At 49.3% G+C, this 10,937-nt stretch overlaps 3 protein-coding genes across 3 annotated transcripts; 2 read left to right on the top strand and 1 right to left on the bottom strand.

The window, feature by feature from the left end:
- Positions 1-860: 860 nt before the first annotated feature.
- On the top strand, positions 861-1,366 carry AKAW2_70316A (uncharacterized protein; the record flags this gene model as incomplete). The annotated part of the gene is made up of 2 exons (XM_041682883.1): positions 861-1,066; positions 1,153-1,366. 2 exons carry the CDS (start codon positions 861-863, stop codon positions 1,364-1,366), a joined length of 420 nt encoding a protein of 139 aa, XP_041547200.1.
- A 314-nt stretch (positions 1,367-1,680) lies between these two features.
- Positions 1,681-3,365, bottom strand: AKAW2_70315S (uncharacterized protein; the record flags this gene model as incomplete). The annotated part of the gene is made up of 7 exons (XM_041682882.1): positions 1,681-1,996; positions 2,042-2,191; positions 2,240-2,448; positions 2,494-2,532; positions 2,581-2,757; positions 2,804-3,217; positions 3,267-3,365. 7 exons carry the CDS (start codon positions 3,363-3,365, stop codon positions 1,681-1,683), a joined length of 1,404 nt encoding a protein of 467 aa, XP_041547199.1.
- Positions 3,366-4,835: 1,470 nt separating this feature from the next.
- On the top strand, positions 4,836-5,794 carry AKAW2_70314A (VIT1/CCC1 transporter family protein; the record flags this gene model as incomplete). The annotated part of the gene is made up of 2 exons (XM_041682881.1): positions 4,836-5,200; positions 5,266-5,794. The coding sequence occupies 2 exons, from the start codon at positions 4,836-4,838 to the stop codon at positions 5,792-5,794; spliced, it is 894 nt and encodes a 297-aa protein (XP_041547198.1).
- Positions 5,795-10,937: the final 5,143 nt, after the last annotated feature.

Here is a 10,937-nt window from a genome sequence, read left to right as displayed (position 1 = left end):
ATCCCATCCCATCCCATCCCTTCCCGCTTTCCCCCCCCCAAATCAACGCTCTGCATACCTAATCGGGTAATGTTTATGCTGATAGATAGAAAAACCGAAATTGACTGCATGACCTGCATTCAGCCATCAATATATCATCCATCCCTGCTCTTCATACATATTCCCACAATTTTCTCCAAACTCCACCTTCACCTACACAGCCTTTCTTCATATTTCTTGTCTCCCCTTACCAAGCCACACCAACCTACAAAAATAACTGCCAGTCTTGTCTAGGCATCCTAGGCACCCGAATTCCCCGTTGGTGGGAAATAGGAAATAGTTCACAAGGCAGGCATTTTCCTCACGCCCCCGCCCGCACACAAGCCTTGGCATTAATTGCACAGCAAAGCCACACGCATTACTTTCCTTTCCTTGGTTAACTTGAATTTGAGGAGAAAACCATCTTTGCTTTTTCTCCCTTTCTCAACTCTTTACATACACAGTGGACTTACTGCTTTTGCTTTTTTTGTCACTAATCTATTTTTCTCTCTCGTGTCAAAGCCACAATATCCCCCCCCACTCACTCCCCAGGATTGAAATAAATGATTTAAATACCGCTCGTGTGGGTTAGTTATATAAGGTGTTCGCCCGTGTTCGTATTCAGACTCAAGTTCAGATCAAAGATCAGCCCTACGCCTTATAAGGTCAACAGAACCGCTCACTATATTTCTCTTTCACTTCACTTCCTTCACACTACAACCAACACTACAACTACCACCACCACCACCACCACCACCATCACAACAACAACAACAACAACAACAACAACAACAACAACAACAACAACAACCCTACGGTTTTAAAAAAAAAAGAATAAAAAGATGACCCGCCTCTACCCCCTCTTCATCCTCCTCTTCGTGCTCCTCATCCTAGGCACAATCTTCTACATCACCTACTCGATCATCCAAGATGTGAAGCGCAACACGCGATCCAAGATGGAGAAGAAAAACGTCACGTTCTCTCGGGATGGAGTCACTGTTGGTGTGAAGGAGTTGAAGGATGAGGATTATTTGGATCGGAGTCAGAGGTATATATATATCCCCTTTCCTCAATAATAATTCTTTTGGATAACTGTGAAGCTAATGTTTGTTTGTTTGTTTTTTGTGACTGTAGTATCCTCGTCAGCATGTGGAATCATACCTCCTTCCCTGCGTATAAGAGTCGACTGTGGAATATGACGAAGCCGACGAATTGGAATGAGAATGGCGCTGGGGGCAGCAGTGATGACGGGTTGAGGGATCGGTTTTGGAGTGCGGCGGGGAAGGTTGGGGAGTGGGCTGGGTATCAGCAGGGTCAGGAGGGGGAGAGGGATAAGAAGGGGCAATGATGAGTTTGATGAACTTTGGGGTTGGGGTTTTATATATTACTAGAGATTAGGGATTGGGGATTGGAGTTTTCTGGTGGGTTGGGTTTTCTTCTGCATGGGGTGCGTGCGGGTGGTATTATGCTCTGCTATGTGCATTCGTTATTAGCTATGCATTATGCGGCTATCTCCTTTTTTGCTCTTCTTGCTGACGAGATACATGAATCAACGAATCGCATTGACTCGATTTTAAATCACTTTGCATATTTGCATATGTGCATATGTGCATATTGCAGTCATCATATTGTTAGTCACATCTCATCCGTCTCATCATGAGTTTAATCGAGATTCTCGTAATAGTCATAATCCTGGTTCAGCTTGTAGTATGGATCCGGCTTCGGCTCCCAGCTGCTGCCGTACCAGGTCGGCGTCGTCAATTTCTCCGGCGTGTCGTCGCGCTTCTCGCTCGAGAAGATGTACTCGAACGTCTTGGCCCATTGCACCCGGTTGTTCAGTCCCTCCAGACCCCACAGTTCCTGAAGGAAGTGCAGGAAGGAGGTGTGCGTGTACGCCGAGTTGTTGGCATACATGGTACCCTGGTCGTGGATCAGGTGGTTCGCCGGGATGTAGGGCGAGATGACGAATGACGGCACACTATGCCATTAGCTAAAGTCAGATACCTTATGGCTGGATACTCACCGAACACCGAGACGAGTAAAGTCATAGGTCACATTGTGGCCGTCAGACATGCCAGTGAAGGTGATGCCATCCTCGGGCTGGGGAACGTTGACCGGCGTGGGAACGTGGTCAGCAAAACCACCGTGCTCGTCAAAGTTGAGGATGATCAGACTGATATGTCAGTTGCTTAAGCTCAAAGTAACTTCTGCAGGCACTTACACGTTGTCCCAGTACTTGGACTTGCGCACTGCATCGTACAGATGCTTGATCAGCTGCTCACCCGAGGCCATGTTGCTAGTCGGGTGCATCGAGTCAATGGTGCAGCACTCGGGGTTATAGTAGGAGAACTGGGGCAGAGTTCCCTCCTCGAGATCGCGGTAGAACTGGTCGGAGTGAACCAGACGGTCCATCGCATTGTCTTGCACCCACTGCTCCTGTTAGAACTATACTGACGTGGAATCTGGCCTACTCACCTTGTACATGTAGGCATCGACAATGTCCGTCTCATAGTACTGTGTCACTTAGCCATTGCTCCGTTTCCAATGTGTCACATCGCTTACGTTCTTCCAGGTAATGTTCTTCTTGCTGAGAGCCTCGAAGATCGACGTCGCACAAGTCGTACCGGTGTAGTTGGCATACCATCCGGCGGACTGGTAGGTGTTGTCAACGAAACCGCAGGTCGATCCCGAAGTAGCGAACTGGCGGTTGGTGTTGGTCGGGCCAGGGTGTTCCGCGAACTGTCTGGTCAGTGTGCGCTTATCACCAACACAATTCGCAACTCACATAGCTGTCCCAGAAGGCAAAGTTCTTCGCAATCTCAATTAAAGTTGCCGTCTTCTTCTCATCATAAGCCTTGATGACGAAGCTAGACTCGCCCGGGCTGGCTGCGTATTTCTCCGACTGACGCTCAATAAAACCTCCCATGTTGGGAACATCGTCCTTGGTGGGGTACCACTTGCGGAAGATTTCATACGTGACGCCGGCGAAGTTGTGATCCGGATCGGTCAAGGGCACCTCGGTTTCGAATGGCGCAGCGCAGACATTGAGAGGTTCGTCCCAGACCGTCCAATTGGGATTGGTGTACTCGTTGCAGTAGGAAATGTTGCGCAAGTTGTCAATGTCGGGGTGGAAGTCCCAGTACCCGGCGATGTTGTCGAATGAGTGATTCTCCATCATCAGGTAGATGACATGTTTGATCTGTCCACGTCAGTGGCACTATCGTTTCTCGACAGGCAGCCGCACTCACATTGGAGCGAATGTGTCCCCATTGATCGCTATTGCGCTTGTGAGGGAGAGCGGAGGCCACAGTGGCCAGGACCGAGATAGCAGCCACGTTCAGCTTCATGTTGACTACTGCTCCGCAACCACTTTGTTTTGGAGAGACCTCTGAGCTTCAGAATCCCACCTCACCGACACCGGGGCTGACCGGTGAGATATTTATCTTCCTACCTTGCATGATGAAGGACGCAACCGGGCCTGGTCGGATGCATGGGGGTCTCCTTCGGCGCATGAGGGATCCACTGCGGCAGACATCTTGCGTTCACTAACCAGCTAGAAGCCAAAGAATGAGTCGCGATGCTCCGTAACTGCCAACCATGGTCCAATGGCACGCGAGATGGCCCATCCCACGTGGTAGGCGGACGGACTGCTCGCGTGAGCCTTTTTGTTGCAAGCAAGGCAACACAAGAAAATGCCAACTTCGGATGCACTCCGCAGTGGGATGAGGGGAAAGAATTGGAGCAACGAGCACAATTCGGACTATACAGCGGCGGAGGATGGTGATCAGCTGCTGGAATGATTGGTCATGAAGCAGTATATCGGAGATAGCTGCGTCGATTAAGCCGAAATAGGGAGGTGAAAGCGTCTCCGCTCACGCGAAGGACTTCCTGGAGAGGGGAGAAGAGGTGAACTCGGTGAAGTCGGCGTCCTCCGGTGCATGCGATAGCAGACGATAGGAGACGATAGTCGATGCAAGCGGTGCATCGTGCTTCAGCCGTGCTTCTCGATTGCAGCTTAACTTGGCCGACTAATCGGGGCTGGACCGGACAGCCGATTGTACTAATCAGCCAGTCGAAGTGGAGTGTGATAGGGACAAAGAGTGTTGTATTAGGAAATAAGCATCCCTTATTGGACAGTCACCCTCAGCGGCGGAGACACCCACTGTGACACTAAGCCCAACGAGGCAAGGGCGCTTTCCCTTACCGGCCCAAGCTTCAGGGACTCCGCAGTGAAGTGGATCCCTAATTGCAGTATCCCGGCTGCCCCAACCAATCAGAGGCCCACGTGCCGCATTCACGCACCCCCGCGACTGCAGATGACTGAGAGGCCATCAGGCACGTTGTCGGTCAGCTTCTCTCCATAGGCAGATGATAAGCCTGGCTGGCTATCACCGGAGCACGAGATGCATCCTGGAGGGGGTCGCTTCATTGTGCTTTTCCCGTCCGCTTCCTGGTCTCTCTTCCTCGGTGAATGCAGCTCATTCATATGTAGTAGCCGACGCTCCCGTAGACCGACTGAATAATAAGAATCACTAAAACTTTCCTGGACCTGAGATCATGCTGATGTTGCTGCTGTGATCTATTTGCTGCAGCCCATAGGTCAATTGTCTCCCCGATCTAGCTGGTCTGAAAACTACTTCTTCACCCAGCAATCGTCCTCTTCAGCAGAAATCCCCGATTTTCAGGCTAGTCTTCTTGCTGCTGATTTAGTCTGGTGGCCACTGTGTGACCTGCCAGTCCAGTAGCAAAGTTTCCTCCTCATCCTCTTCTTCAATTTTGGTTGAAACAACATTCGAAGTCCTGTCAATTCTGTCAACATGTCGATCTCTTCTCTTCGAGGCCTTCTTTCCAGTTACTCTCCCGTTTCAGAGGGATTCAGTCAACCTGATCTGGAAAAAGAGGTTCACGTTTCCCTTCGAAATGGTGACGACAGCGAGTCTTCCTCATCCCGGTCTGTCTGCCGGGAAAAAGCGGAGAAGAAGGAGTCCAAGATTGTTGACGGACGTATCGTCTCCGACGCTATTATCGGTCTCTCCGACGGCATGACGGTTCCTTTTGCTCTAACCGCAGGCTTATCTGCTCTGGGAGACACCAAGGTCGTGGTTTTTGGCGGCATGGCCGAACTCATTGCAGGAGCCATCTCCATGGGACTGGGAGGCTACTTGGGTGCAAAGAGCGAAGAGTGAGTATTCTCCAATTTTTCACGTAAGAGGAGGAAAGAAGCGGATAAAGCTAACCGGACTCCAGGGAGTCCTACCGCGCAACCCTGAAAGAAACGAAGCAAGAGATCCTGACTGACCCCGCTTCGGTGACCGAGACGATCTCCGATGTCTTTGCGCCCTATGATCTCCCCGCAGAACTTGTGGGAGAGCTCACGCGACACCTCTCCTCATCCCCTAACCTCCCCTCCTTCCTCATGAATTTCCATCACACCGTCCAAGAACCTTCTGGCTCTCGTGCCTTCATCTGCGCCTTGACCATTGCACTGGGATACTTCATCGGTGGCTTCGTGCCACTCTTGCCCTACTTCTTCGTTGGGCCTCATGATGTTCTCTCTGCTCTGCGCTGGTCAATCGCCACGATGGCCGTTGCTCTGTTTCTGTTCGGATACGGCAAGACATGCTTTGTGAGCGGATGGAAGGGATATCGGAACATCAGACGCGGCGTCATTGGCGGCTTGCAGATGGTTCTAGTCGGAGGTGTTGCAGCAGGCTCTGCAATGGGGCTGGTGAAGGGATTCCAGATGCTGGCAGACTCTCATGGGCATGAGCATTAGCCGAGCACGATGGCCGGTTCGATTCACACATGATTGTTAAAAATGGCGTTTTTGGCGGGATGACCAGAGCTTAAAATGGTATTATCTTCGGCGTTGTTAGGTCATTATTTGGGACATGTACATAGATCTATTAAATCAAGGGATGGTTTCAGATAAGTTGATAGTACATCGTATCTCTCGAATACTACATCAGCCCACACAACCATTAGAGCAAATCTTCCCAGAATCGTCAGCCCTGCAAACGTCCTCCCAAGCAAGGCACCCACAACCATTCACTGCAACCTCAGGCAGTCACATCCTCCCTCCAACCTGAGGCAACATCATACCCCATCCATCACCACACCTCTTGTTCATGATCAATAAACCAGCATTCCAAAAATACCCTCGCAACATACTAGCAGTACTACCTGGTATCTACCTCTCCCATTACCAATAGATACTGGATCCGTACATACTCTACAACATACAATACCAATTATACTAGGCACCACCAATTCAATCATTCTTCCCCATATCATTCACAAAGACCTGATACTATATATAACCACTATACATACAGTAGTCCCTTATACCCCCGAATATAGATCCATCACTGCAACTAGTAAGCGAGCAAGCGTTAAACAAGCAAACAGAACAAAGCAAACAATGCCACCTAGAATCGACTAGACGCTGGTACCTAGCACCTCCCCCATATAGTAGTGGCAGTGACACCGGTATACTAAAGAGTAAGCAGTGGCTGTGCCTGCATTCCCCAGATCAAAGCAGATCGACATCATTCATCCAGTCATCTGCTACGTAGTAACTCCGTACCTTGATCTGCACTGCGACTCGGCATAGCCCAGCCAGGCTGGCAGGTTGGCAGATCACTATCCATCGAGAAGTAGAAAAAAAGTATATAAGTATAACCGAGAAAAAAAAAAGAAAATAAAAGAAATACCAAAGAAAGGCTAAAGGCCGGTAAGGCTCAAGGGTGCACTGGCATTCCAATCCTCGTCGATCGGATCAATTGGGCTGAAACAACATGCCGGTTCTCAACTACTACGTACCCCGTTTCCCCACCGTTAGCCACGCTTTGGCTTGATTTTTCTCCCCGGTGAGAACTTAGAAGCATTCCATTTTATCTACTGTTCCTTCGGGAGTACAGTAGGTATGTTTCATCGTTTCACGGGTTGAAAGGGGTGGAATGGGGGGGGGGGGGGAGAGGGGAGAGGGAGCATGGCTTTGAGCCGCATTGTGGAGTAAATATCTACGAGGTATCCTGGGTTGTACAATTAGTTGTACCTGGGATGGTTTAGATAGAATGTTTGCAGATGTTGAGAACTCATGAATGAGTGAAGCCTTGTGGGTGGGTTGATGATGTGGGTAAGTAATCCATCAGGCTGTTACAAAGCCCAGTGCCAGTGCACCGCAGCGCAAGGCAGTGCTAGTGTTGACATTTGTGTCGTGATTGGCTTGCTAAGTATACTTTACTACTAAGTAAGTACTTATGTATGTACTGTGATAGTAGATGGAGTTACCTACCTTAGTAGTGCAGATCTTCCGGCGAGAGAGAGAGAATCAACTACTCCGTAGTGGTAGTCTATAATATACACAGTATACTATTGCTGCGTATCACCTGTAATTTATCCATCCATTAGGGAAAGCAATACCCGACCAGACACCACTTGTATACCCTGGAGGCGATCCAAGAGTTAATTTGACCACCGGACGAGTGGCATGCGGGCAGCAACTGAAATGATTTTAAACAACGAACATCATAGCGGAACGGCATGCGGCATGACCTCATTGCCCGGACCACCCTGCAGATGAAGTGGCTGTCTGATTCGTGCCATCGGATGGCACGAGCAAAAGAAGAAAAAAACAGCTTGAACATCAGGTGATGCTATGGGGCTGGGCTCCTGCAGCTGCCGACCGGGCGGCGGTCAACGAAAAAAAACCCCATCATGAGTTTGGTTTGAGAGAAGTAAAGAAAGAAAGGAAAGAAAGTAATGCTGTATTGTTGTATGTAAGTAAAATGGGTATGTATGTACGGATCCTTACTTGCACCCCAAACGAATGCAAGGCTCACTCACCCACTCAACTCACCCACTCAACTCACTGCTCGTTCCTGATGTCAGATCGATATCCATCAATAATGTGGGAGACGTTCGAGAAGCTCGGATTACAGGAAAAGAAAACCAGATTTCGAGTCGATTGTGGCTGATGGGCTGGAACTCCGCCCACGGTTGTCTCGGCTTTCCATGATGTACTATGATGTATACGACGTTGAACCCCATGTTTTCTGCCCTCGGAAACCGAATGTCCATGATGCAACAAGAAGCGAAGCGGGGACAAATGCTTCTGTTACTTTCTCGCTTGCTTCGAGACATCGAAGGTTAGCTGTCACCATCCTCCAATCCTTTGTTAGGGTACCCCCCTATGCATCCCTGACGTTGAATTTCTCAACCCAAATTGAAGTAGTGATGATGATGATCTTTCTGGTCCAAGCCACGGCTCGGCGTCGGGCGGTGGTCGCGTTGTGTTGGCCCAAGCTTATGCCGATCCACTCACGGCCAGGCAACCGTCAACTCTCAGCCATCACAGCAAGTCCGGAACGAGCTTGCTGTCGAGAAATATCCCTGGATTTAGGGGAGGGAGAAAAAAGGGTTTCTTTTTTGTTTCAATATCGGACCCTTTCTGATAGTTAATTTGTAAGAATAGATGAGACACGTTCACTGCCCCCTCTAGTAGTATTACTATTATTCTATTGTTCTCGCATCCTTTTCTGATTCGCAAGGTATACCTCCATTCTGGGGTTGCTTGCTGCCTATGCGGCTGGAATTAGACTGCGGCATTCCTTCGTCCTTTAATCTTAGCTCACCAATAATCCCAGCAACGAATCTATCAAAGTAACTATCGAAAAGCACTGCCCGGTGTGCTACGTAAGAAGAAGCTGTGCTCTCTGAGCCTCCGAAATGAAGCTGGACCCGTGCCCTCGTAAAGTGTTCCCAATATGTATCTATCTTGTTACCGAAATGAGAATCACCTGACGCTGAATCAGCGGAATTCCAAACGATGCAAGAAGTAACATACTGAGGTAAGTAAGTAACCAAAGTAATTAACGCGGCCACGACCACGATGGAGATTGTCATCAAAGTAAATTGGGGCGAAAACTAACTCATGACGCCGCATTCTGAAACAATAACTTCATTCAGCGCTGTGCTCCCCCAACGCATTATATTACTATATCTTACTTCTTACACAGATAGACAACTCAATAATGAAGCTGCCAGAAATCATCACAGTTGAAGTGAAGCGCCGGCGTCCACCCTCCCCGCATCATCACGATGGATGCAGTAATCTGCCGTGTGCCATGGTCAGCTGCCACTTAGATCCCCAGACTTCCAACTAACTACTGCAGAGAGTTTCACACCAAGAAAAAGCCTACCAGTGAGTGTGATGTTTTTTACTCTCTTCTTTACTCGGATGTGAACTGATCATCTCTGCCCGGCGCGGCTTGCCGTGATCTTCCCACCCCATCTCGAGGTATTCCAACTATGGTATGGAGCCCGCGTACCATACGTACGGTATGCCAACAATACCATACCAGACGGTAATGAAAGGTCCGGCGCTTCCAGCTTTCTTTCTACTCGTGTGCCCAATACAACATAATTCCCTACTAGACTGCTGCTTAGACTCCCATAGACTTGCACATCATTGCCTATCCTTGACCCTGAAAATGTCATGTCCCCTATAACTAATAGTTTAGTGACTTTAGTTAGCTAGAACACGGAGGTTTAATCATTCATCGTCGATGTCTGTGTCCCCTTAAGCTAGCACCTTAGTTATTAGGTAACTATGGAGCAAGTAACTGTCTCTACTATGTAGGTACTACTAGGTAGTAATGTAGCGGATGACGGAGGGGGAGGCGCATGCGTGGTCCCTCTCATCAACGCGCGCTTTTTTCTTACAGCAGCAGCAGTGCGTGCCTCGAGAGCGTTAGATCGGGCATATGACAGGCGCAGGCTGTTTCGTGTTGAAAGAAAGATGGCTGGTTGAGCGACTAGCCCTGTTAGACTTTTGTGCAGGACGGAGGGGGCGCGCCACTGGACAATCCCTCAACAAAAAGCACCTGTTGGCTGATCACTGTATAGCTAGTCTAGATAGCAAATATCAGGTCGGGCTGGGCACGCGGCTATCGTCCGAGCTGCTTGACCCAGTCATGGGTCGTACGGTCCTGTCTATCCGTCTGAGCTCCATAGCCGCTAGCTACTCTGTTTGGACAAAGGTCAAGATTCGAATTTTCGAGTCTTCCGAGCCCAGACTACTATCTCGTACTATCTACTTATGAAGCAAAGCGGGATCCGGAAGTTTAGATTACCGATTGATATCCGGGGGAGGAATGGGCTCTTGCCAACACTCCCCCGATTGTTCCCTTTGAGAGTGGGAATTCACACGGCAATCCCGGCACATGGACTCCGTATAAGCCTTGCCAGCCGGTCAGCCAGCTAGCTAGACAGGTGCGAAAACCCACACCAGCAACATGGCATCGTGTCGATGCCGGGTCCGATCGTGCCCCAGCTTCCGCAGGGTAAGAAGGAGGAGATTTGATAATGCGCATAATGCGCAGGATGATATTGTGACCAACCAGACTATTCAGGGACAGCGGGTCTTGGCTGCAGGGTAATCGGTGATTTCTTTGGTCGGATGCTGCTGACTGTGAGACCGTTGTGGGTTAAGCGAAATTGGTTCTGGAGATCCACTGCTTCCAATTGGCTGCGGATGGCTTGCGGGTGGAGCTTCCAAGACCAATCATCAGGGGCAGTCCGGAATCCCATGAAATGAGCGTCCGGAAGTTTGGCTGGGATGGTCTGAATTGGGCGTCTCGCTGAGTGATATTTTTCATTGTTTATTTGGATTTTGAGGTTTGCTTATTCCATTCCCCTCGAGACTCCTGCCCCCTCTCTTCACTATCTTAATCATATTAATGTGATGTGTAAGATTCATTTGGAACCTGCGTGTCACCAGCGAGCGTGTCTCATAGGTCACTCCTTGCGGAGAAGATTTATGTCTTGTGTCTCCGGCTACTCGGTGTCAGCCAAAATCCGTAGTAGTAACTACTAGCCTGCATGTTCCGTAGTATATCCCGACTTCTCCGAGAGCT

Source organism: Aspergillus luchuensis, chromosome 7 (genome assembly GCF_016861625.1).
Source record: "Aspergillus luchuensis IFO 4308 DNA, chromosome 7, nearly complete sequence".
NCBI classification, from domain to species: Eukaryota; Fungi; Ascomycota; class Eurotiomycetes; order Eurotiales; family Aspergillaceae; genus Aspergillus; species Aspergillus luchuensis.
This window is presented reverse-complemented; position numbering and strand designations above follow the sequence as displayed.